The sequence below is a fragment of the Telmatherina bonti genome (assembly GCF_933228915.1).
Source record: "Telmatherina bonti genome assembly, chromosome: 7".
NCBI lineage: Eukaryota > Metazoa > Chordata > Actinopteri > Atheriniformes > Telmatherinidae > Telmatherina > Telmatherina bonti.
The window spans coordinates 32,858,361-32,886,047 of NC_136625.1; the positions used below are offsets into that span (position 1 = coordinate 32,858,361).

General features: G+C 40.4%; 2 protein-coding genes across 2 annotated transcripts; both read right to left on the minus strand.

The window, feature by feature from the left end:
* Positions 1–2,375: 2,375 nt before the first annotated feature.
* Positions 2,376–6,491, minus strand: leprot (leptin receptor overlapping transcript). The gene is made up of 4 exons (XM_079244352.1): positions 6,355–6,491; positions 5,934–6,009; positions 3,844–4,027; positions 2,376–3,732 (listed from the first exon to the last, which is right to left on the minus strand). The coding sequence occupies exons 1-4, from the start codon at positions 6,368–6,370 to the stop codon at positions 3,616–3,618; spliced, it is 393 nt and encodes a 130-aa protein (XP_079100478.1). The 5' UTR covers positions 6,371–6,491; the 3' UTR covers positions 2,376–3,615.
* Positions 6,492–10,747: 4,256 nt separating this feature from the next.
* LOC306758717 (phosphoglucomutase-1-like) lies at positions 10,748–27,449 on the minus strand. The gene is made up of 11 exons (XM_079244091.1): positions 27,135–27,449; positions 24,549–24,711; positions 24,128–24,274; positions 21,056–21,181; positions 18,352–18,542; positions 18,050–18,204; positions 17,816–17,931; positions 17,577–17,712; positions 16,339–16,522; positions 16,070–16,198; positions 10,748–11,990 (listed from the first exon to the last, which is right to left on the minus strand). The coding sequence occupies exons 1-11, from the start codon at positions 27,390–27,392 to the stop codon at positions 11,901–11,903; spliced, it is 1,695 nt and encodes a 564-aa protein (XP_079100217.1). The 5' UTR covers positions 27,393–27,449; the 3' UTR covers positions 10,748–11,900.
* Between the last annotated feature and the right edge of the window lie 238 nt (positions 27,450–27,687).

Below are 27,687 nucleotides of genomic sequence, written 5' to 3' on the forward strand. Positions count from 1 at the left end.
ACCACGACAACAGGAAGACACGTTTGTTTTGTACGTATAAGCATCTAACCAAAATGTCCACAGACTGCAGATCCAGACAACTCCAAGAGGAGACATAAAGGATGTGGGGCAGGAGTCAAAAGGAGACTAAAGAAAATGAAGCTGAACTTGTCTGTTCCCTTGATCATCAGCAGGGTTCCCCGGTAAATAATGAGGCCAGAGCAGGAACAACGCCAATGCAGCGTTGCCTTTCCAGACACGCCTCTGAAGGAGCTTGTTGCAGACTCAAAGGGACAGAAGTTGTTTCCTTTTTGAAAAAATATTTCAAACTGTCGCTAAACAAGACAATGACTGGTTTAAAGTGTGGCATCAAACGCTGCAAACATTGATTTGAGTCAGGTGTGTTGCAGCAGGGAAACTCTTAACAGTTGCTGGACTGCGGCCTGCAAGGACCGGAGTTGTTCACACAGGGCAAGGATCTCCAGCTCGCAGGTTTTATATCAAGGATGTCCAGCTCTGGTCTTCGGGGACACCAATCCTGCTGGTTTTCCATGTGCCCCTGCTCCAACACACCCGAGTCAAATAAATGAATAATTGTGCCGAACTTCAAAGGTTGTTCGTTCCATTTAAGTTGAGTGAGGTGTGTTGCAACAGGGATACCCTGACAACCTGCAGAACTGTGGGGAGGATGGACTTTGGACACCCCTAATTTAGATTCTTCCCTGCTGCAACACACTTGACTCAAATCAGTGGGTCATTAAAAGACTTATACAGAACTTTTCTTCTGAGTGAGATGTGTCGTTGTTGGGAAAAACCCAAAACCAACTGGACAGTCCCCCTGGATTAGGTGAGTAAAGGCCTGCATGGAGGATCACCACATCAAGAGCCTGTCATGGCCAGCCCAATCTCCATATGTTCATATTTATCCTTTTAAAAAACTCTGAAATGACTTTAAAATGTGGATGGTTGGCCTGAAACCACTAAGTAACGCTGAGCTGTTTGAGGTTTTTCAGAAACAGTAACAGAAAGGTGGCAAAATGGCAAAAAAAAAAACCATTAAAGACCCATTATGTAACTTTCTGACCTTAAAACTCTGCGTTCCAGACATGTTTGATGACACAGTGACATCTATCATGTCTAGAGCTGCCCAGCAGAGAGAAATACACAAAACAAGAGTCATCATAAGATCATCTTCTACTGCTGGAGAGGGCCAACAGGTTAGGCAGGATGCAAGATGGGACGGGGAAAATGGCAAAAGTTGCATAAAGCTGTAGTTGTAAATCAGTGTTTGTCCATCAGATATCTAGTTGGTTACCAAACAGAAAGTTGGTGGATTAATTCCAGGCTTGCCAGACTACATGCCGAAGAGTCCTTGGGCAAAACATCGAACTCCACATTACCTCTGAATGTCTCTTTTGGGGTATGGATGTGTGTGATGTGAAGAAAAAAAAAAAATCACTGTTTTACTAGTCAAAACAATGTTACCTTGTGTTTAAAAGTGAAATGGGGGATTTGTTGCTTTTTTATTTATCATGTCCACAAACACTCATCATTCTGCTATGTTGAGAATTTAGTCTTCTTTAAAGTTATACTATAAAACTCTTGTTCCTGACCCTTCAATTTTTTTAAGCTGGGTCCCGAAGAAATTACATGGGGTCATGAAAATCTGCAATACAGCAATATTTTCAAGGAAGTTTGGAACCACTGCTCTAAAGAACAAGTTTTATTTCTAAATTTAGAGATTTACTGTCAGCCGTTATCAGGCAAAGCTGTTCAGCTCACCAATAACTCATGTATAAAAGAGAAAACCTGAGAAACTGAACATTTGGAAGTGGTTTCTCAGATTTTCCCAGAACCATATATTTGGACGGACTTCGGTCAACCATTAAGTTTATTGTTTCCCAGTTCAGATCAGAAAAGCTTGACAGTGATTTTATTTTAATCCATGCCAAACCAGAAACAACTTGAATAGTTGCCTCCATTCCACCTAATTTGTGTTTCCTTAAAGCCTTATTTAATGTTTTTTCTACATAGTTTTTACTCATCTTTACAATAAGAATCAGAACCAGTGGACCCACGGAGGACGAGGAGGAGGGATGGCAGTGCTTTTTGACAACAGATTGTGTAATACTGGAAAGAAACAGAGTTTACATCCATGTTGTCTCTTCTACAGTTACCTGCCAATGCTGTATGTGTTGCGATCAGTTGTTGCCAGGCTACAAACACAACAACTCACTGCATTCATGGTGTTCCCCGGAGGGGTCAACCACACCTTTCTCTACTGCACGTCTAACATTTCAGCTGTTTGCCAGCTGATATTTAATTAATTTCCCTTTTCTCATCAAGTCCATTTCTTTAATAATAAATAAATAAATGCAGCCAGCAGGTTTGCTACATAGAAAGATTTAATCAATATTAGAAAACAAAATGCAGTCAGAAGCTTATAAAATAACTTCAGAGCTCTTAAAGCCTCTTTAGTGTGAATAGAGGAGTCACAATAGAGAAAACAGACATTCGTCCTTGAGAACACGTTCAAGATGTCAGTTACATACACAAGATTTATTTTCTTAGAAACGCAGACACGAGGCAGACAGAAAAGTAATCCTAAACTGTTTGGTAGCAAACATATTTTCTACAAAGGTTGTGTGACCAAAAACTACAGGACTTCACTATTAGTCGGTTACAGCGATGATGAAACACAGCAAGAGGCTGAAATGTTCATTTACAGTTAGATTTCAAAGACCCTGGAATTAAATAAAAAGAGATTTTTCTGCTAATAAAACATGTGTTATGTAGATCAAGCATGTGTGAATAAGCAAGAGATGCACTTCACATGTTCAGAGTTGGACTTGCAGAAACAGGATGTATAATCTGATCTGCAGTCAGTTTTACATTTCTTTGTTATGAACAGGAATAGAAAATACAAAGCTGACACTCAGACTGGCTTTTGAGGATGTAGAGCACAAATCAAAACCTACAGTTCAGCGGCGAAAAAGCTCCTTAATCGCAGTCTAAAAGGATCTTTGGTGGAAATATAAACAATTGCACTCGAACCAAAAGGAAGGCATCTTAAAGTTTTGAGGCAAGATAAAAAGAAAAACACATGAACACATTTTTTTTTTTATCTTAACTGTGAAAAGGCACAGATTTACAGCTACTTGCTGTAATTGTTTTTTCTTTTTACCCTTTAGAAAAATCTGTACAGCCCCTCCTTCCTTGAAAAGTGAAGACAGATAATGCAGTAAGCTTTGCAGTGTACGTTTCAACAAGAGTTAGTTGTTTGTATCCCTTTATATTGATTAACTGAGGCATAATGATGTAGAGGACAGCTGCAGTGAAAAGGGTGCTTTGGGGGTAAAACAAGCTAATATACAGTAGATATGATGGATGGTGACAGTACATAAGAGAGGTGTAAGGCATCAGTGTCCTCTGATCCCACATATAAGGCACATTAATAAGGTATGTAATGCCGTCTACTAAACCAAATCTCACGCGGTATTAAAATTGGCACAATGACGATCAGGTTTAGTTACATGAGCATCGTCCTGCCGTGACTGCAGGACAACATGTGCCCTTCTGTCTGGTGTCGGACCATCAAACTAACCACCTACCCATCCATCTCTGTCCAAAAGTCCTCTACCACTGCTCCCAGCTGAAGTCGTCCCCACTGCCAAATACCACAAAAAAGCCAAGGATGGTGAGAAAGATGACTGCGTTTCCTGTCATCACCAGGGCGCATGCACCCCACTCGATCTGTAGGAGAATAAAACTTCATTTAAAATGGCTGAAAATCTCTTTTCTTTAATGGCTGTTCCAATACATGTTGCTCAGCTTTTAGCTGTAACGTAAGGAAAGGGAACAAACCGTGCTAGTACGGGCTAAGACGATCGGGAGCCCAAAGGCTGATACCACGATGCCGGTTGTTAGGAAGTAGGCCAGCTCTCTGCATGCGTTGCTGGATTCTGTGTCGTCACTGAAGCGTCTGGATATGAAGGTGGGGATGGGGCTCAATACGTAGAAAATCAGGACAAACAGCGGCCAGTAAACCCTGCAAAAAAACAAAAAAAAAATCCCAGTTACTTGCTTACAGTGAAGCAAACATACCCGCAGAAAAGCTACACAGTACAGTCATGAATCTAAAAGGTGCAACGTCTTGCTGCACTCAGGGGGTTTTCACTTGTTATAATATCATTCTATTATATCATTTGTCTCCGTTCTGAGGGCCCGAGGTTAAAACTACCCTTCAGAAAGCTTTCATCATAAACTGTGCATTCATTCAAAAGAAGGGGTCATTCAAAGGGCAGGATAGTGAATGACTTGGATCAGAGCGATTGCAGATTTCAACCGTTAACCAGTGTGAGCAACTAGATGAACGTCTCTGCTACACTGGTTTCTCCTTAACGTTTTCAATTTCATTCGTTACATCCCTCAGATATGTGGACAAGAGCACTTTGGAGAAAGGAGTGCTGCTTTTAGTTCTCAGGTTCATCTTTCTGAAACAGTGCCAGCTACAGTTAAAGCGTAAAAAGTGGCACCTGGTGGTTTTCTGCTGCATTTGCACTGACTGGAAGAAGAAATAATGAAAAGCTGCAGGTGTGGGACACTACCAGATGTTTACTGGGGCTGGACGACGTCACTTTCCTACCAGATCCAGTTTAATTAATAAAACCACTTTAAACACTACAATGTTGACTATTAATAATAAATACACTACGGACAAAGAAACATGTGCACACATATTCAGCATGCATATAAATTTGTTGCCCTTTTTATGTCCTTTCCTTTATATTTTTTTTCTTATTATTTGGTTGCACTTAAAAAGGAGATGCTCCCCAATCACAGCATAAGGACGAATAAACGGCATTCTGATTCAACTGCTTCTCTGTACACACCTCAATCATTGCTAAAAGAAAGAAAAGAACAGAAGAGGGATTTAAGAAAAGCTTTAAAAACAGATAACTAGGAGGCCTCTTTAATATTCGAAGGAAGCTGGTTGCACAGCAAAAGCCCGGTTCCCTCGTTTCAGTCTCATATTAAGAACAAACTGCTGCTCAGCAAACCTTCAAAGTCTTGAAGGAGCGCAGGACTGCAGCAATCCCAGAGCAAATGGTACTCATCCTTTCAGGCAAAATAAAAAATTAAGAATGAACACAGCACGACAGCAAGCCTGTAAAGTGTGTGCCTACAACAGATAGGATGTGCTGTAAGTTACTGTAGTCGTCTGCAAGCCAGCAACTTCCAGCGACAGAAGCGGTTTGTTGTTATGAAATATAGATGCTTTGGAAATGACACATGACTTCCTGTCAATCAATGGCCCTATTTCCTGATGTGCTTTGGTTTTATATCAATTTTCTTTACCTGCAAACAATACCACACCTTGTAAGGTTCATCTTCTATTTTGTTCCTTATTGTATTAGTAGGTTGTTCTCGTGTACAAAGTTACAGCAACGATACTGAGAGATATCTATTATTCATTTATCTTATTCTATTATTCTATTCTACAGTCATTTAGCAGACTTACATATGAGTGAGAACAACACAAGCACGAAATCAAAACAGTAGAGGACATCGTAGGAAGGTGCTAGTGGACTGTCCAGTTGGACGCAGGTCCTCACATGAAGTGCTACAGGCTTTTTTTTTTTTTGTTTACTCCCTTCCCACCCCATAATATCACCTATATCATAATACAAATAATTAATACCTTAAAGTTTATTGCAAAGAACTGGGTTAACTTCGCCAACTTTGCAATAAATGTAGCTATACTAAGTGTTGAAGTGCTCCTTGCAGAGCTGAATCTTCAGCTTGCACACACTCGCAGTACACGATCAATCTCCAATAGACTGCTGTATTGTCAAGATTTTGATATGTAGTCACTAAAAAGGTCCAGTCAACTTTGCACAGCCTAATTTATGTGCATGTTTCCTGCATGTCTTCACAATGTTGGTTGAACACACCCGTACTGTTCCAGTCCACAGCCCAGCAGGAGAAACGTCAGTCCAATGGCACCGCTAAATGACAAACCAACCAATGCTGAAAAATGACACAATATCAGATAATTTAGTATATATCACACGGTATAAACAAAGACGACACAATAAAATGCTACAGTGAAAAAAGCTATGCTGTCAGGCTATAATGTTGCTATAGTTACAGGCTAACAGCTAAGCTAAAAGTAGCAACAACAAAGTAGTTTAAAACCTAAAATGTGGGATTAAATGTCTTCAAATAGTTCCGACTATCGTCTGTTAACGACGTAATAAGTTTAGTTATGATTCAGCAAAGTGTTTCAACATGTTAAAAAGAAAGCTAGGAAACTTTTTTAAAGCAGAGAAAGTGTGAAACTTTAACATTTAACGCTTAGCTCTAATGTTATACCTTTAATCCCTGCCATGGTGAGAAAAACGCGTGAAACTCTTCTCTTTGGAGCTTCGCTTTATTCTTTGGGTTTTGTTTATGTGCTCGGGTTTCTCGTCTTGGTAGGTGAACTTCCTGCTTCCTCCATCGACTTTTCCTTCGTTTTCGTCAGATGTCGGTCTTAAAGCTACAGTACAGCCTCATCCTGCTGCCAGCAGGCTGCTGGGGCTTTACAAGCTGAAATCGGTGCGGTGAAAGGTTGAGATAGAGCCTCCACCCTCCCCGCCTGGCTGCCGACAGATTACTTCTACTTTATTATCAGTGAGATTTACGACGCTCCCAGTTGTAAGCCCTCGTGACGCACGAGAGGATGTTGTGTGTGAGACCCCAAGGGGCCATTTGACCACGATGTGATGTGCAAAGCGGCAACCTAAAAGTGAAGTGCCAAACACTGCAGTCCCCCCCCTCATCCACTAGGGGCTCCAAAACAGAGCAAATGCCCATAGACTCCCATGTTAAAAAGACCAACTTCACAGCAGAAATAAACCATAGACTGGATATAAATAGATGGACGTAGCCTCCGTGACGTCACCCATAGGTTTCTGAAGAGCTGACTTGAATATCGGTGGGCGGTTCCTACCATTGCCATGCTGGCAGGGGCACGCGTGTCGTCTTGCCTGGAAAATAGAAAAATGGGCAAAGAGGTCGAGCTGAGAAAGGGGCTGTGAGTGTCATGGTGGATGATTGACATCAAGCGAACTCCAAGCTTTCTGTAGCTGAAAGCTAACTGAGCTAACCCCGAGATAACGGGAGCTAACCAGCTAATGGAGGTAAGCAGGCTGAAGCTAAGACACGTTAACAGGTTAAAATCTGCGGTTGTTCTACGTTCTTCTTACTTGAAGACAGAGATCGGTACCTGTCAATCAAAAGGACACACCCCTAAATTTGCCGAACTTCGAGATTAAATTACTCATAAACGGGCAAGTTAGAAAAAGATTCACTCCCCCCACAGTTGTCATGAAGGTAAACCTGACCTATAAACTGAAAATGGATTTTTGAACCAGGCTGTAAACGTTTATGTCTGCTGTGAAGTTGGCCTTTTTAACATGGGAGTCTATGGGGATTTGCTATGTTTTGGAGCCAGCCCCTAGTGGATGAAGGGGGAACTGCAGTTTTATGCACTTCCGCATAGGTTTCACTTTTAACCGCCGGAGGTTGCCGCTTCCCAGGAACTAACGAGCTAACGGAGGTAATCAGGCTAAAGCCAAGTCACGTTTTTAACCGGCTAAAAACTGTGGTTGTTCTACGTTCTTCTGACTTGAAGCGGGAGATCGGGTACCTGTCAATCAAAAGGACACGCCCGTAAATATGCCGAACTTTGAGATAACGGAGCATGGTTAGCTCTTATCTACAAGCAGTTCAGAGTTTGCTAGATGTATATCATTCATCAATATTTGTATTTTCTGGGAGAGATGATCAGCTTGACGCTGCCAAGATGGTGATGGCAGGAACTGCCCAATGAGCTCATTTCAGCTCTTCAGAAACCAACAGGTGACGTCACGGAGGCTCTGTCCATCTTTTTATGTACTGTCTATGGCTGCAACCTTATCTATCTGTCTGTCTGTCTGTCTGTCTATCTATCTATCAAGGAGAGTAAACAAGTACTTTCACGTCAGTCACCAAAAATTGCCAATAAAACCACAAAAAGTCCCTCGATTTGTCGCTAGTTAGTTAGTTATTTTAATAGACTCACTAGAGGGGTCTGACAACTTGCTAAAATTAGTGGCAAAGTTATTCGTCAGGCTTTACCAGTGTAATCGGTGTCCCAAAAAATTGTGCACTAACAAATGTTTTGTGTTGTTTGGAACAAAAAATGTAATTAAATGTGTTAACTTTTAAAAGTGCAGTAGTTTTTCTGTTACTAATTAATCATAATTAACACTTGAAAGTGCGAGCCGTTGTAAAATTTATAGCAGAATATGTAAAAGCAGACAGCTAATGGTCTTCTTTGTTAGTAGTTGTTTATATTTGCACCATGACAGTCTGGGGAGTCCAGTTTGAGTATGTAGGGTATTGTGAGAAATTTCCGACCATGGTTTGGTTTGTTTTCACACTGAACTTCCAGGGCTACATCACACAGTTACAACAACTGAGGGATGTGTTTCTCCAAACTGACCAAGAAAGAAGAAAATCCAGCTCACTGATTGGCTAGTCTTGGTGTATCTGTTTTTACTTTGGTGTTCAGATGTAAAATGGTTTTTTTGGCAGAATCAGTTCAGTATAAGCAGTGGCAGAGTCATCCAGCATGCTGTGCTGTGATGCGCTTTACACCACCTCTCATTGCTTCACTGAATGGTCCACTTGCTTTCAAACTGGGGTTCACTTTGAAGTAAACCGAGACGCCCGGTTTAGCAGACCAGAGTTCTCAAAATACAGCTGCCATGTAATGCAGTGGTTGTCAAACTTTTTGAGCCAAGACCACCAAGATAATTATGCTGGCGTTTATGACCCTCACCTCCCATGTCACGACTTAGTAACCAATTATGTAATATATCCAATGGCTCATCTAGCAGCATCCTTTAAATGTAAAGCTGGAAAACTGTCAGAATCTTCAAAAATATGGAGGATAAAGTGTTTTTTTGTAGATTTGATTCACTGCTGTGATGAAGCACCAACATGCCCCAAAATTAGCTTCTTGAGCTGAGAAAAAGGCAAATTCAGAGAGTACTAACCTTGTTGTTTATGTGTTAATGTATTGAAAAAATCAAGGTGCTAATTTTACAGATTTCTCTGCATTAATGGTTTAATTTCAACAGCCCAAATAAAAATCCAAAATTCATTTGCTAAATGTATGCTATATGTTGTTTTTTTTTAATTTTTTTTACAAGTATCTTGCAACCAGTTTGAGAACTACTGATGTAATGCACCAACTTGAAAAAAATAAAACCTTTTTCTCAGTTATGAAAGCTAGACTGACATCATTAAATAAACCCTGAAAGATTTTCATAAAACCTGAAGACCACCTTAATAGATGTTAAGATAGTCTGGCTGCTCAGAGGCAGACGTAGAGGAAATAAAAGAAAATACAAGATTTGTAGTGTATTAACTACTGTATTATTATTACTTTTATATATGTTACTTGCATATTGCCATTGTATTTTACTTTAAAATTCCTTTCAAATTTCTCAAATAGAAGCTGGTATTTTTTACTCAGCTGGTTTTATTCTTCTTTTAGTTGGTTTTGCAAATGTCGGTGTTGAAAAAAACTCCTGAACTTGCCTGAAAATACCAATAAGGAATGACGCCTGAATGATGTATGAATCCATACATACAGAACAAAATAACATACTATTAATACAAACAGTCTGTTTGAATTCACCTTGTTCACTGGTTTACTGCTTTGGGATCACTGGTTTACTGCTTTGGGATTACTGGTTTACGGCTTCGGGATCTGGTCTTGCGTTAAACGTAAAGCACGTTTCTGTCACTGAACAGCATCAGTGATTTTCCTGCAGGAAAGTGATGCCAACTGGATTAAGCCAGCGGGTTTCCCTCCTGACAGGCTTCAGGTTCACTTTGGAGGTGAGAACAGGATAAAGCTACTGTACAAGACTTCAAAGAGCATGAGTGATCACAGAACTGGGACAGATGTTGGTGGACTCGCGCTGTTAATGTCCAGATGGTTTTAGCCACTGGAGCTGGATGATCTCCTTCCATAAAGTTTCCCTTTACAGCCTAAATGTTTCCTGCTATTATCTCTTTAGCTAAACAGAAAAATATGAGGCTCCTCATGATGAGAGTTCGAGGAAATCACTTTATCTGGTAAACAAAACTCTGACTTCGCTTCTTTTTCTGGACTGGAGATGTTATCATTCACCCTCAAACAGCAGCATGCACATCTCCAGTTCCGGGTTTATTAGCTGTAACGAGCTTTAATTCCCTTAAATTAAAGGAGTTGGAATGATCTAAATAATAATTTGAAGCTTAACAGCAGGAAACACCCAGAAATTTTTCTGTAAAGATACAGACTGGCTGCATAAGAAATGGCACGCTGCTTCACTGATCATAAATTCACCTCAGTCAACATCTTTAGCCTGTTTAAGCCACAATTTTTTAAACAACGCTACAGTGGACAATACTACAAAAGATTTTCAAAGAGGATATGAAATCACTGCAATGTTGTTGTGATTAGTTCTCATTATCACCGAGGGTGCTGATAGGTTGGAAATCCCTGAGGTTATTCCTGGCAACTCATTTCTGCACATTACAGATAACAAAGAAAATTACAGACATAAAGAGGCACAGATTAAAACAGATGAACCAAAAATAAAAGATTGTTTAATCAGTTACAGCTTTGTGTCAGCAAGTAAAAATTCACACCATTACATGAAATGCAACACTTGGATTTGCTGTTTCTACAAAAAAAGGGCAAAACAACAAAAAGATATTATGTATAAACCTCAATTCCGATGAAGTTAAGATGTTGTGTATAAAGTAAATAAAAACAGAATACAATACTGTGTACATAAATTTTACTGTGCATTCAACTGAATACAGAACAATGACAATATTTAATGTTCAAACTAATAAACTTTTATTTTTTTTTGTTGCAAATATTCACTCATTTTGAATTTGATGCCATGCCTTCAATACCTTCCAAAATGCGGGAATAGTGGCAAGGAAAGACTGAGAAAGCTGAGGAATGCCAATACAAAATCTGTTGGATCTTTCCACAGGTGAACAGGTTAATTGGAAACAGGTGGGTGTCATAATTGGGTATAAAAGGAACACCCCTGACAGGCTCAGCTGTTCACAAGCAAAGATGGGGCAAGGTGAACAACTCGTCTAACAATTCAAGAGCAACATCTGGACTTTCTGGACTGTTATCCATGGAAAGCTGAAAAGCCAGCATCTGTGGTGGTATGGGAGTGTGTTATAGTGCATGGCATGGGCAACTTGCACATCTGTGAAGACACCGTTAATGCTGAAAGATACATGCAGGTTCTGGAATAACATGTGCTGCATCAAAGCAAAGTCTTTTTAAGGGATGTTCGTACTTATTTCAGCAAGACAATGCCGAGCCACATTCTGCAGTGTTACAGCAGCGTAGCTTCGTAGTGAAACAGTGCAGGTACTAGACTGGTCTGCCTGCAGTCCAGACCTGTCTCCTATTGAAAATGAGTGGTGCATCATGAAGCACCAAATATCCAGGACTGTTGGGCAACTGAAGATGGGAAATAATCCCACATACAAAGCTTCAACAATTAGTGTCTTCATTTCCCAAAAGTTTAAGTGTTGGTAAAAGAAAAGGTAATATAACTAAGTAGTAAACATGCTTCTGTTGCGGCTTTTTTAAAAAGTGTCACAGGCATCAGTTTCAACTTATTTGCAAACAAACAAAGTTTATCAGTTCAAATATTAAATATCTTATCTTTGTACTCTTTGTACGTGGTTGAATATACTTCATTAAAATGACTTGCGTGTCATTGTATTCTGTTTTTACACAACGTCCCAGCTTCTGTGGAAATGGAGCTGGAAGAGGTGAGGGAGTAAGTATGAAGGAGGAATCATGTGATGACAGAAGGGCCGCTCCGACCCGTCCGGTGATGAAGCTGAGAAATCTTCAGAGCGATCGTTGCAAGCGGTGCCAGCATCACCTGCCCAAAACAAGGACATTTAATGTAGTGCAAAGCTATCCAACATATTTAATGTGCATAAAAAAGAAACTTCTTGTAGTTTTACATGGGTTTTAAATGTGTCTTACAAGGGTTTTACATGTGTTTTACATGTGTCCGACATGTGTCCGACATGTGTCCGACATGTGTCTTACATGTGTCTTACATGTGTCTTACATGTGTCTTACATGTGTCCGACATGTGTCTTACATGTGTTTTACATGTGTTTTACATGTGTCTTACATGTGTCTTACATGTGTCTTACATGTGTCTTACATGTGTCTTACATGTATCTTACATGTGTTTTACATGTGTCTTACATGTATCTTACATGTGTTTTACATGTCTTACATGTGTCCGACATGTGTCCGACATGTGTCTTACATGTATCTTATGTGTCTTACATGTGTCTTACATGTGTTTTACATGTGTCTTACATGTGTTTTACATGTGTCTTACATGTGTTTTACATGTGTCTTACATATGTCTGACATGTGTTTTACATATGTCTGACATGTGTCTTACAGTTGTCTTACATGTATTTTACATGTGTCTTACATGTGTCTTACAGTTGTCTTACATGTGCTTTACATGTGTCTGACATGTGTTTTACAGGTGTCTTATATGTGTTTCTACATGCGTCTGACATGTGTTTCTACATGCGTCTGACATGTGTTTTACATGTATCTTACGTGTGTTTTACATGTGTCTTACGTGTGTTTTACAGGTGTCTTACGTGTGTTTTACAGGTGTCTTACGTGTGTTTTACAGGTGTCTTACGTGTGTTTTACAGGTGTCTTACGTGTGTTTTACAGGTGTCTTACGTGCGTTTTACAAGTGTCTTACGTGCGTTTTACAAGTGTCTTACATGTGTTTTACATGTATCTTACATGTGTTTTACATGTGTCTTACATGTGTTTTACATGTGTCTTACATATGTCTGACATGTGTTTTACATATGTCTGACATGTGTCTTACAGTTGTCTTACATGTATTTTACATGTGTCTTACATGTGTCTTACAGTTGTCTTACATGTGCTTTACATGTGTCTGACATGTGTTTTACAGGTGTCTTATATGTGTTTCTACATGCGTCTGACATGTGTTTTACATGTATCTTACGTGTGTTTTACATGTGTCTTACGTGTGTTTTACAGGTGTCTTACGTGTGTTTTACAGGTGTCTTACGTGTGTTTTACAGGTGTCTTACGTGTGTTTTACAGGTGTCTTACGTGCGTTTTACAGGTGTCTTACGTGTGTTTTACAGGTGTCTTACGTGCGTTTTACAAGTGTCTTACGTGCGTTTTACAAGTGTCTTACATGTGTTTTACATGTATCTTACGTGTGTTTTACATGTGTCTTACGTGTGTTTTACATGCGTCTGACGTGTTTTACATGCGTCTGACGTGTTTTACATGCGTCTGACATGTTTTACATGTGTCTGACATGTTTTACATGTGTCTGACATGTTTTACATGCGTCTGACAAGTGTTTTACATGTGTCTTACATGTGTCTTACATGTGTCTTACATGTGTTTTACATGTGTCTTACATGTGTTTTACATGTGTCTTACATGTGTCTTACATGTGTCTTACATGTGTCTGACATGTGTCTGACATGTGTTTTACAGGTGTCTTATATGTGTTTTACAGGTGTCTTATATGTGTTTTACAGGTGTCTGACATGTGTTTTACATGTGTCTTACGTGTGTTTTACATGTGTCTGACATGTGTTTTACATGTGTCTTACGTGTGTTTTACATGTGTCTTACGTGTGTTTTACATGTGTCTTACGTGTGTTTTACATGTGTCTTACGTGTGTTTTACATGTGTCTTACATGTGTATTACATGTGTCTTACATGTGTTTTACAGGTGTCTGACATGTGTTTTACATGTGTCTGACATGTGTCTGACATGTGTTTTACAGGTGTCTTACACATGTTTTACATGTCTTACATGTGTCTTACAGTTGTCTTGCATGTATTTTACATGTGTCTTACATGTGTCTTACAGTTGTCTTACATGTGCTTTACATGTGTCTTACATGTGTCTGACATGTGTTTTACAGGTGTCTTATATGTGTTTTACATGCGTCTGACATGTGTTTTACATGTGTCTTACATGTGTTTTACATGTGTCTTACGTGTGTTTTACATGTGTCTTACGTGTGTTTTACAGGTGTCTTACGTGTGTTTTACAGGTGTCTTACGTGTGTTTTACAGGTGTCTTACGTGTGTTTTACAGGTGTCTTACGTGTGTTTTACAGGTGTCTTACGTGCGTTTTACAAGTGTCTTACGTGCGTTTTACAAGTGTCTTACATGTGTTTTACATGTATCTTACGTGTGTTTTACATGTGTCTTACGTGTGTTTTACATGCGTCTGACGTGTTTTACATGCGTCTGACGTGTTTTACATGTGTCTGACATGTTTTACATGCGTCTGACAAGTGTTTTACATGTGTTTTACATGTGTCTTACGTGTGTTTTACATATGTCTTACATGTGTCTGACAGGTATCTGACGTGTTTTACTAGACCTAAAAGATGTATCCATCTCCAGTAGACTGGGCCGGTATAACAGTCTTTTACCAGGACTTTCTGAAAAGATGAATAAACATCTGCAGCTCATCCAGATGTTGCTGCAACAGCTTTAACAAGGACTAAGAGGTCTGAACACATCACACCAGTTTAAACATCTTTACACTGGTTTCTAGTCAGTCACAGTATAACTTTTAAAACTCTGCTGATTGTTTACAGAATCCCAGAATGGTTTAGGACCAGAATCCATCTGTGATATGTTCAGAAGATATAAACCTGCAGATCTTGGATCCAAAGACTCAGGTCAGCTAGTCCAGACCAGAGTCCAGACCAGAGACCAGACAGGAGTCTAGACTAAACATGGAGAAGCAGCATTTAGCTGTTATGTTGCAAACAAGTGGATCGAACTTGAACCAACTACTGAAACTTTTAAACTTTTTTTTCATGCTCCGGCGCCTGAAACCTGCAGAGTAACTTTTAACTGCTATAAATCATTTTAATTTAGTTCTTGATTTTAAATATTTTTATGTTTTTATAACCTTTTAATACATCTTAACATGATTGTTCCTGCACTGTTTATCTCATTATATCTTCTCTATATTATAAAATAAATGTTTACTGTTATGAGCTGCACTGTAAAATGACCCTGCCTTGCCTGAGATGTGCCACCGCGTCCTTATTGGATAGAAAAGTCTGTTTCCAGTAACCCCTCCAACCAAGCCACACCTGTTAACCCTTTTCCTAACTGTTCTATCATAAACTTTAACATTTAACAGTTTTAGGTGCCAAAGTTGCAAAACTGCATCCAACACCAGGACATTTCTCCAGAAAAGACAATTGAATGACTGGGGGTCATGTCTCCCATGCTGGGGAAGCGGTTCTAACAGATTCCTAAGGTTCCCAGGACTCCGATAGAGCACCCAACCTTGAGATGAACACCCCTTCCCCCGATCCAAACTAGATGGGAGGGTGAAAGTCACAGTTCATAATAAAGTTGAGCTTTTATGCCACAATATGAAACTGGATGAGTAATTTTACATCATAATCTATATTTTTCCCCATTTACAGCATGCCTTAAAACTTTAAGGATTAACATGCTGGCTAAGGTCTGTAGAGGCTGAGATGTAGCTCCTGGGTATTTAGTGGTTTTCCTGAGCTTTGGTCTGAACTTGCCGGGACATCCACTCCCATCGTTCATGTCTTCTACTCAGTCTTTTACTTGTTTGAATAATGAACTCATAGTTTGTAAATGACCATATAACCCTTCCCAGATTGATGGACAGATACAGTTGTTGTGCGAAAATCATTTCTGATAACTTTCCTCCTTTGCATTGTTGTACAAACTGCAAAAAACCACTACTGACCTCCAGTGGAAGCAGTAAAGTTTTTTTTTTTACTTCACTTATTTATTATCATTAAATGTGTGATTTGTTACCTGTTGTTCATCTGAGGTTGTTTTCAGGACCAGATTAATCATTTTGTTGCAAGTGGAAGGTGTGGGCTTTCTTCATCTGGTACTCTACCTGCGTGTCCTCGAAAATAAGTTCCTTCTCGTAGCTGTCGATGTAGATCCGAACCGTTGCTCCGTCACTACTCGTCCCGCTGAGTCTGTAGATGATTCGAGAGCCATCAGAGAAGATAATCCTCAACCCCTGCAGTGACAACAGGCCCAGTCAGACACAGCTGAGTGGCACAAAGATGCACAAAGAGTCCACATACCCACTGATAACCTCTGTCTGAACACATTACAAGCTGGTTATCAAAGAAATGCAGCACATTGTGTGCCGTGTACCTGGTTTCTGGTGATGGTGCTGTCGACAGGGTCTGTGTACTCAAAGATGTCAGACTTTTCCACTTGGTAGATTTTGTCCTCCACAGCAAATCTCTGCTTCACAAAGGACTTGTCTGAGATCATTATCTCCAAATCCTCCATCATGTCACATGCTGCATCTATATCAACCTTCGCATAGTCATATCTGGACAAAATTAGGGAAAAAGAGGTAAAAAAAAAAATATAAAAAAATCCACATTTATCTGAAATGTCTATTTAGACCAGGGATGCTCGAGTTCGGACCTCGAGATCTACCATCCTTCAGCTTTTAGATGCAAACTTGTCCAGCACACCTGGACCAGGTCTCTGCAGAGCTGGATGACATGCAGAAGAAGGAATTCAGGTCCAGGACGGTTGATCTCGAGGACTGAACTCAGGCACCCCTGATTTTACTTTAACTGGATATTTATTTGTAGCAGTTTCTGTTCACTGTAAGCGACTTAAATAAAGCAAATGAAAAACAGCTCCCACAGATTTTTAGGAGAGCTTTTTTTTTTTTTTGGCTAAAGCTTTTATTTATTTGCATTTCAGATATCATTTTAGCACTTTGTGTACATTAGAGGACAGGTGTCAAACTCCAGTCCCCCAGGGCCAGTATCCTGCAGGTTGTTGTTGTCTCCATTCTCCAACACATCTGAGTGAAATTAACAGGGTAACAAGAGGCTGCTGGATATATTTGATTAGAATCAGATGTGTTAGTGGAGGGAAACAACACAAACCTGCAGGATACTGACCATCGAGGAATGGAGTTTGACACCCCTGCAAAGCAAAACTCTAAAATAGTAACAAACTGGCCACTAGAGGGCAGTTTTGTCCTGCATGTGTGTTCTTATTTAGTCCATCAAATTCATCTACATCACAGGTGTCAAACTCCAGTCCTCGAGGGCCAGTATCCTGCAGGTTTTTGTTGTCTCCATGCTCCAACACACCTCACAAGTTCATAATTAGGTTGACAAGAAGCTGTTGGGTCCATTTGATTTGAATCAGCTGTGTTGAAAGAGGGAAACAACAAAAACCTGCAGGAGACTGGCCCTCGAGGACTGGAGTTTGACACCCCTGATCTACATGCACATTTTCTATACTATTTGCAATCATTCATCCACTTCCTGTGGCTAGTTCTTTAACTTCAGCTGTCATTTTGGTTGAAAAAAATAGCAAAACCAGACTAGTTAATGCTGGTTTTAAGTGTCATCTCTCACCGAGTGAAGTAGTTTCTTCCATATTTTAGCCAGTGATCCTTTACTATTTCTTCCACACTCTGCTTTCTGGTGGCAAGAATGGACAGCCATGCCAGCACGGCCCAGAGCGCATCCTTTTCACGAATGTGGTCTCCCCCTGAAAGAATGCATGTGTGGAAGCTTGCATGACATGGAAAACCCAAAACATTGGAGCAGTTAAATCCAAAGTCTGTCGCTCTAATGCAGAATAGAGATGGTACCTGTACCAAAGCTTTCTTCTCCACACAAAGACAGCATGCCTGCATCCATGAGGTTCCCAAAAAACTTCCAGCCAGCAGGAGTTTCATACAGCTCTATTTTTGTTGCTTTGGCTACTCTGCAGGAAATTCAATGAAAGAGTATTCTGGGAAGCCACCGTACTTATTTTAAAGTGCAGACATGTAACAGGTCTTGAGTCAGTGTGCTTGTTTTGGGAACAAGGTTGAGGTTTTTACCTGTCTATAGCCGTGCTTGTGGGCATGCTGCGAGCAAAACCTCTCACTCCTGTATGCTGAAAGTATGGGATGCAGAAGATGTTGTCAGCGATCACAGCCAAGGAGTCAGAGGGGGTGACAAAGAAGCCTTGTTTTCCCAGGATCATGTTGCGGTCCTAAAAAGCACACAGATGGAGCGTGGAAATAAGTCCATTCTGGATGTGAAAGAGAATCCTTTAAAACAGCATTTCATAGAAAAGAAAATAGGTTTACTTTCATAAAATATTGTAAAACTAAAAGGAGATTAGAGCAAGTGCACAAACCCCATCAGCATCAAATGCTGCACCAAAATCATAATGTCCGTCTCTCATGCTGTCAACCAGATCTGTAGCGTACATGAGGCTAGGATCTGGGTGCAGACCCCCGAAATCCTCCATAGGAACACAGTTGATGGCAGAATTGGCAGGGCAACCCAACTCCTCACACAGTATTCGCTTCACATACGGTCCAACCACTGGAGCAGACAGAAAGGAGAGGAAACTGGCTGAGGACAGCGGTGATCTGGTGTTGCACCATCAGATGATGAGATGTGTTAACAGAATTAACATTGTAGTGAGTCATTATAAAAAAATTCATGTGCAGACATGTCACTTTCTCTCAGACACACACATTAACCCTACAAATATCTGAATACATAAGAGACACAGATTCAGAGTGAAAACTGACAAACTGGAGAAACACGATGTCTCTGCTCCAAAATTGTATTTATGTATTTATCATATTTATTATTGTATTGTTAAAGCTGTGTTGATCCCTCTTTCCTGTCCTCTCCCCACCCCAACCAGTCCTGGCAGATGGCTGCCCTCCCTGAGCCGGATTCTGCTGGAGGTTTTGTCTTCCTGTTAAAAGGGATTTTTCCTTCCCACTGTCGCCTCATGCATGTTCAGGACAGTAGATTGAATCCAAGTCTAGCTTTAATGCATTCTGCTGGTTTCTCTCAACCAAGCTATTTATTCTGAATTGGCTTGAACTGACGTGTCTGTAAAGTTCCCTGAGTTGACATTGTTGTAGAGTGTTGCTAGACAAAGTTGAATTGAATTGAATGAAAGTGTCGCCAAAGTGGCATTTAAAATCTGTAACATTTTCAGAAGGAAGTTGTGGACAGAAGCAGTGCAGACCATCATGTCAAAGAACCAAGTTCTGGATTAGGACTTTATGTTTACAATTTAAAGCACAATTCACATGATTTGTTTAAATTTACTAAACAAAGTTCAATTTCCGCTGACATTCATGACTTATCATTTAGGAATGTGATCACAGCAAATTTCTTGTCAATAAAATGTAGAATCTAAATCAAATTGGCCTGATTTCAGATTACTGCTACAGATTACTGGTCATTGTATCTGGCACCCAATCCAAAACCATTTTATGGCAGTATTAGAACTCAGAATAGTTATTTTTACTGATTAAAACCTGATCATGGCCTTTATAATACCAATAAAAACAACAAACACACTTTTTGATGGTTACAGTTAATTCAAGAGAGAAATGTACCTTCAGGAAACTGGCCAACTAGTTACTTACATCCACTCTCAAACCCTTTCAAGGTAGAATCAAGCCGCAGAATTTTAGTTTTTGTCTGCCAAAAGGTAATTAGAGATGTGGGATTGTCTATTAAAAAACTAAAGTAGCTTACCAGTAAATGGCTGCAATTAATTTGAGAGTCATGCAGATTACTAGCCGACTAGTTACCGTACTTACATCCATTCCCATCCCTGTTTAAGGTGGAAATAAACCTCAGAACAGTAGCTTTTACCTGCCAAAATGTGGTTAGGGAACAGCGGCAGACCAAAGACGAAGAGAGACACTGAGTGACACGGCATAAACAGACTCTCACGGCCATCTGATCAATGCCTGGCAGACAATCACTTTTTGGTACAACATCTGTCACAGCTGTACAACATAGGTGTCAAACTCTGGTCCGCGGACCAGTTTTGGTCTGCAGTGTATCTATATTTGGCCCACGATACCAAATGACAACTAGAGCTGGCCTGCTGATATTATACAACATATTTACTACCAATATTACAAACGCCAGACTGCTCGGTGGTGGTTTGGCGCGTCAATCAGGACAGGATCTCCTCCTCTGTTGACAGTTGTCATAGCAACTTCTAGCTACTGCAGCAGAGATGGCAAAATAAGGCCGGCTCTGCAATGAGGGGGTTTATGTGATGATGTAAGTCTGGGAACTCGCAACACCCTGAGCAGAAACACAGGAGCTGAACACAACTGTGATTTTGCCACCAAACTATGAAGTTCGTTGTCGTATCTGGAAGATTTATTCAGTAAATATAAATGTTGGCGCACAAGTTTGCCCAATTTTAAATTTTGTCCCTCTGTATATTTGAGTTTGCAGGGATCCCCAACTCTGGTCCTCGAGGACCGGTGTCCTGTAGGTTTTACAAGTGTCCCAGCTGCAACACACCTGATTCAAATCAAAGTGTGTTTAGCAGACATATGCAGAGCTTGTCTGAGTCTGAGTCAGGTGTGTTGCAGCAGGGACGCTAGGAAAACCTGCAGGACACCGGTCCTCAAGGACCAGGGTTGGGGATCCCTGCACTGTAGGACTGATATGTAAATATGTAAGAGTAAATCAGCCTGTCTGGCATTTTTCTATCAGGTGTGTGTGTGTGTGTGTGTGTGTGAGTTGTGACCTCTCAGGCTATTTACTGAATGTTTCCTCATACCATAATAACATGCTCTGTGGTTTATAAAGTACCACATATCTCTAAAGAGGAAAACCCTGATGAGGGGAGGGGTGAAGTGGACTCAAGTGGGTCGTCAATGCCTTTAAAACAATCTGCTGGATTGAAGGTGTCATTGAACGGGAAAAAAAAGGGTTATCACAGTGCCTTCAAACGTTACAGGTTTGCACCATGTCATCTCATCACTTCTTGGTACAAAACTAACCATGCAAATGGCCGCATCATGTTATTTCTGCATTTTCATCTGTAAACGTTTGCTCACCTCCATGCATGGCGTCGAGTCTTATCCTGATGTGGTTCTCACCAGACAGAAACTCCTTCAGAGCAGCAAAGTCAAAGATGTTCCTCAGCAGGTTAGCGTAAGACTCCACAGAGTCCACAATTTCCACTGGACACAAGCAGGAAAGGAGAAACAAAACTGCGTTATTAAGCTTTTTTATTGGCAGCGCTGTCTTCATATGATGCCACATGCAGGCTAAATTAAAAGATGATCGTGTCAGGGAGCATGTCGCTGAGCTTCATTTCGCCTGCTGCAGCAGACATTTCAGCTCCCACCCACACACTCGTGTTGCTTTTTGTAACCCGAGCAGTCATTTCTCCAGTTTACGAGGCCGAACCTCAACACGTCGGTGTGACAGCACGCTGTTTGTTAGGACACATTCAGAGGGGTCAGTGTTTCATTTTTATAGTATCCTATAAAATGTTGTGTTCATACGGAGGGAGCTGGCAGGAGGAACTGGGTACATACACTTTATTACGTACACCTGTTAACTCTTTGCTAACACAAATATCTAATCAGCCAATCACATGGAAGCAACGCAGTGTGTTTAGTCATGCTTTATGTAGACGACTTGCTGAAGTTCACAGTGAGCATCAGAATGAGGAAGAAAGGAGATTTAAAGTGGCTTTGAACGTGTCATGGTAGTTGGTGTTTCAGAAACTGGTGATCTACTGGGATTTTTCACACACAACCATCGCTAGAGTTTACAGAGAAAATATCCAGCCAGCAGCAGTTTGTCTGGACCAGAACGTCCTGTTGATGTTAGAGGAGAATGGACAGTCTGGTTGGAGGTATAGGAGCCAATTTGTTTAACTGCGTTCTAAATGGTGCTGTTAGAGGGCGCTGTATTGTTACCTGGGCAGGTGATGCATATAGGGGGAGCGGGTCACTTGTGGAGTAGATGTTTGGCCCGGAAGGGCCAAAGGTTTTTGACCGCAGGGCGCGATTAGACACGTATATGCCACAAGACTATTGAAAAAGGAATAAAGATGCATAAATATGAAATTAAGTGATCTGAGTGGAAGTCAATTATGGCGAAGCGGCGCCTCAAATTAACTCTCGGGCCAAGCTATTTCAGCAGCTTAGTTTTGACTTAGCTCCTTCAGGAGGTGATAGAAAGACAACAGAAAGTCCAGTAAACACTGGTTCCAACCAAGATATGCAGAATAGTCGGATGAGTCTCCATTTCAGCTCCTCATTAAGATGTTATGCTCAGAATCCTGCCTTGCATCAACAGACCAGTCGGCTGGTGGTGTAATAGTCTGGGGGATATTTTCTCAGCACACTTTGACCTTCTGAGTACCACCATCACATGATTTAACCACCACAGAGTCCTGCTGCTGACCATGTCCGTCCCTTTCTGAGCACAGTGTAGCACAGGGGTGTCCAAAGTTGGTCCTCGAGGGCCGCTGTCCTGCAGGTTTCCCATGTATTCCTGTTCCAACACAGCTCTAGCTTTCACTAAATGGATCAAACAGCCAATGATGTGCACAACTGATTAAGCTCTACTACTAATTAATTTGAATCAGGTGTGTCTGAGCAGGGATACATAGAAAACCTGCAGGATTCTGGCCCTCGAGGACCGGAGCTGGACACCTCTGGTGTAGCATCTTCTGATGGAAACTTCCAGCAGGATGATGCACCATGTCACAAAGCTCACATCATCTCCACCATGACGATGAGTTCACTGTCCTCCAACGGCCTCCACAGTCACCAGATCTCAGTCCAGCAGAGCAGCTTTGGGATGTGGTGGAACGGGAGATTCTCATCATGATGTCCAACAACTGTGTGATGCTTCATGTCAACATGGAGAAAATCTCTGAGGAATGTTTCCAACAGCTTGTTTAATCTTTGACATCAAGAATTAAAGCAGTCCTTAAGGTCAAAGAGGGTCAGACCTCATAAAGACACCAGCGAGTGTAGATACAGCAGGGGTCTCGATCTCCATCCAGGTGCATCACCAGTTCATGCAGAGTCAATGTTTACAGACTTTTTGGGGACTTATGTTTCAGGACTCTCTGCGTTTCCATTACAGTTTTTTTTTAAATTTATTGCATAATAAAAGCGATATTAGTAGTTTTGACAAACAAAAATTGCCATTTTCAGCGTTTAGAGCGTAAGCCTCAGTTCTCGTAAAATCTCATCCGACTCATGAGATTTTACGAGAATTGCAGCTTATAAGTAGGCACGTAGTGTCATTTTGGGGTTTTCTATTTGCTGCAGGAAATGTGCTTTTTAAAGCTTTTCTCTGACATTTTATTTACTAAAACTCTGAAATTTGCTGTTGTTTGTTCTATATTACGTTTACTGGAAATGAACTGGTCATGATCATCCATTTCATGTCCAGGGACTCGTAAATGTGAAAAAAGTGTTTCCATCACACATTAGCATTATATTTCTATATTGAAAACCATCTCATGGGAGTGTAAACATTTTTTAGTGGTATTTGAGACCTTTTTCTAAATGTAGGTGTTTACACATTAGCATGTTCTTATTGTGATTGTTAGTTTTTGCGCAATTCTGGGTGTGATAGAAATGACAAAACTGTCCACTTCCAAAGACTTGCTGTAAATATATGAAAACAGTTTTTCCCTGCATAAACTCCATTAAAAACCTTCAACCCGGCTCTGCTTGAAAGTTCTGATCAGGGTGGAAGTTAATCAAAATATTTATCCCAAAAAACAGAAAAATATATGAATCTGTTAAGTTCTCCTAGCAGCTTTCGAAAGTGAACTTTTGTACTGAATAAGTCAGAAGAGGAATGAAATAATTATATTATATCATGTTATATTACATTATATTACATTATATTATATTATATTATATTATATTATATTATATTATATTATATTATATCATGTTATGTTATGTTATGTTGTTTTATATTATGTTATATTATGTTATATTATATCTTATCATATTATATTATACTATATCTTATCATATTATATTATATTATATTATATATTATATTTTTCACGTTCCCTTTATCCTTTGAAAGCTTTTCCTTCTTGCTTTCATTCATCCTGACTCATAAGCAAAGCGGTGCATCACCTGTGAAGGGTTTGAACTTGTTCTCCAGATCAAACGTCTGTTTTCCCAGCGTTTTCAGGTCCACACGCAGCTCTGGACAGATGGCAAAGTCGCTGATGGTTCTGCTGAGCTGGAAAATCTTGTCTGTGATGGCTTCGTTGGCTGGACCTGAAGGTGGCACAAACTCACTCTGATATTCACATATGCTGCTGCGTGCACAGAGCTCCAACCCTCTGCAGGTTGGATTATATTACATCTAATATTTATTTGTGCTACTGTTTCTGTGTCTGAACTTTCCTCCAGATTTCTCAAAACCTTCCCTGTGTTTAAGTCACACATGTGAAAGCAGTTCTGTTGCTGTTTAATCCCTGCCTCCTCCCAGTAACACCATTTTGCACTTGGCTGATGCCACTGCATGCTTCCTCCTCTCGAGTTACCATACCTCCGTTAGCGATATTAAACTTAATGCCAAAGTCTCCGTCAGGTCCACCGGGGTTGTGGCTGGCAGTGAGGATGAAACCACCGATGGCTTTGTGTTTCCTGATCACGCAGGAGATGGCCGGCGTGGACATCATGCCGTGGTGTCCGATGATCAGGCGACCAACCTGCAGAAATGTCACACAGGTGTGTTTGAGTTGGCTGACATGAGTGTGTCTCAATATATCTGAGAGTGGGAGGTGTGAGAATGTCCCAGACTATCAGGTTTGGTGTGTCGTGGTTATTAAAACGATATCTGAAGCGCTTTAACATCAGGCATGTGCAACTGCTTTTTAAGGATCTATAATTAAATAATTGAAGCTAGATGGGATCAGATTCAGAGTTTATGTCATTTAAACCTGGAGAGTACGGAGACCTGATTACTGCTGCTGGCAGCTGGGTGGAAAACAGAACACTGATGCCTTTCTGGTTGAATACAACTGAGCTGAGAGCTTTGAAACTTCTCCTGAGTTATGTTTTGTTGCTCACACTTTATACATGCCTCTGTTTTTTCCTGTTACAATGCTCTGCTTGCTCACTTTCAGTTGAAATTTTTATTTATCTGAATTATCTCTGCTAGTAAAAGCACACTGGATGCTCATCTGGACTAAAAACTGGACTACATGCATAACACTGAAAGGGCAGAAAAATCTGCGCTTCATAAGAAAGTTTTACATCATTTCATAACCTTTGTAGCAAGATGCTGCATGTCTTCTCTCAGCAGCATCAACACCAGACTCAATGACACAGAAGCCAAGAAGTTAGCGAGCTACGGTTGGATTCTGGAGCTCCTGGAGCTGATTATGCAAATAATAAAAGCTGCTTAGTACATCTACACCAATGTTTTTCAACCTTTTTTGAGCCAAGGCTCACTTTTTTCACTAAAAGCACGAGGCACACCACAAACCAAAATGTTTTTGCTTTTTTTTTAAAGTCCATATTATTAATATAAAGTCCATTTCGTCAAAGCCTAGTGAATAGAAATCAGATAGACACAAGAAGAAGGACCAATTAGGTGAAATTGGATATTTCCCAGGGCACACCTGATCTCCCACGGCACAGTGTTTGAAAAACACCGCATCTACGCAACACACTGATCAGAGAGTGTGTTCAGACAGAGGTTCCTTCAGCTCTGCTGCTTTACAACAGCACAGGAAATGACTCTTCTCCTAATCTCTAACAACACATAATGACTTCTACATTATGGCTAAAGGCCAGTACGCTACATCATATGTTTTAAAATTCACAACTATTATTATTATTACTATAAAATGTTATTATAATGCTAAATTTATTATCAAGATATTTATATTAATATTGTGAACATTATTATTTATTATAGTTATTATCCGGTGAGCAATACTGATTAATAATAGTAACATGAAATGTAGCAAATACTGCAAGAAATCAATAAATCATAATATTACATTTATTATCAACCAATTTTTATGATAATTTTCGCATCATTCAGAACCACGACAGAAAATACTAATAATGACAAGACAGAAAAAAGATAATAAGAATGATAAATATTGTATAAATTGTAGTTTAAATTAAAATAATCAGAATAAAAAAAACAGTTCAAGTAAGAATTTGAAAAAATAATTATATAACATCAGCAGTTCTAATAATACTGAATATTAATAAAGAATAACTTCTGATTATTATAATAATAATGATAGTAACTACTCTTATTCACTTTTTTCCCCCTTACTTTATAGTTTCATTCACCGTTTCTCAGACTGGGGATCAGGACCCCCATGGTGGTCGCGAGATCCTTTCAGGGGGTCTGCAGACGTTTGGGAAAACTTTACTATCTACATTTAATGAATAAATTTAGGCTATAAATCAATGCTGTCAAAATGAAACTATTAATGCAGAGGTAAATCTGTGAAATTACCACCTTAAATCAGAACATTTTACCAGATAAACAGCAAAGTTAGTCCACATGTCGCATTAAAAATCCGTATTTGTCATCGTCTTGGTGCGGGAAGCTGATTTTGACCATGCAGATGCTTTGTTAGAGTATTAAACTGGTAATCTGACAGTTTTCCAGCCTTACATTCAGAGGACGCTGCGAGATGAGCCTTCTGATGAAACATCACACATTTAGTCACTCGAGTGACGTAAACACCAGTGTGTGTAAAAGTTAGTAGCGATGGTGTAATGTACAAATACTGGTAAAAATGTACTTTTTTTCCACCATTGACCTTTGTTGTTGGAACATGTTAATGGTTTTAAATCATGCCAAACACACAACTATTAAGTTTGTATTTTCAGACTTTTTGTTACTGAAACACAAACAAACAAACATCCAGTTGTGTTGAGGATTTGCTGCGATGACGTAATGAACATGTCGCTGTTCAACATCTGAAGCCTGCAGCCGTGTGTGACCCTCTGCAGCTGAGTCATGTCCAGCCGGCGACAACACAAAGCCAACAGGTGACGGTGCAGGTGACTCTGCCATGCATGCAGTCCTCCCAGTGCTTTGCGCACAGTCGCCCACTCACACAGAAAACGTGAGCAGCTCCACACCAGCAGTGACACTAACCCCGTTGGCAGCAGCCATCTGTACAATAACCTCAATAGCAGCTCTGTTGAAGAAGCGTCCGTCCCCTCCTACCACCATGGTGGAACCCTGGCGGTCCCGCAGGTCGATGGAGGAGAAGATACTCTGGATGAAGTTGTGCAGATAGTTCCTCTTAGACTGGAACACATAGACCTTTTTCCTCAGGCCGCTGATGCTGGGTCTCTGGTCGGGATAGGGGGCTGTGGGCACGGTCAGGACCTGCAGAGGACTGTTCTCCATTGTTCCAAGCCAAGATCCAACCTGACGTGTAGCTTGGAGCGCAGAGGGAAGCTTGCATTTAAAGGAAACCCCCTGTCAGAGAATGGGAAGGCAACAGCTTGAATCCTATTATTTGACTGGAGGCGCAGGGGTACTTCTGCAGCTCAAAATAACCTTCCAAGCTAATGTGCAGGGGGCACGGGTGGGGGGGTAACTGAAGACGCTTCTTCACACATGTGCAGGGAGATCACTGTCAAGGCTGCAGGCCCAGTCACAAAGAAGCATGTGTGTGTGTGTTTGGGTGTGTCTTAGTGGA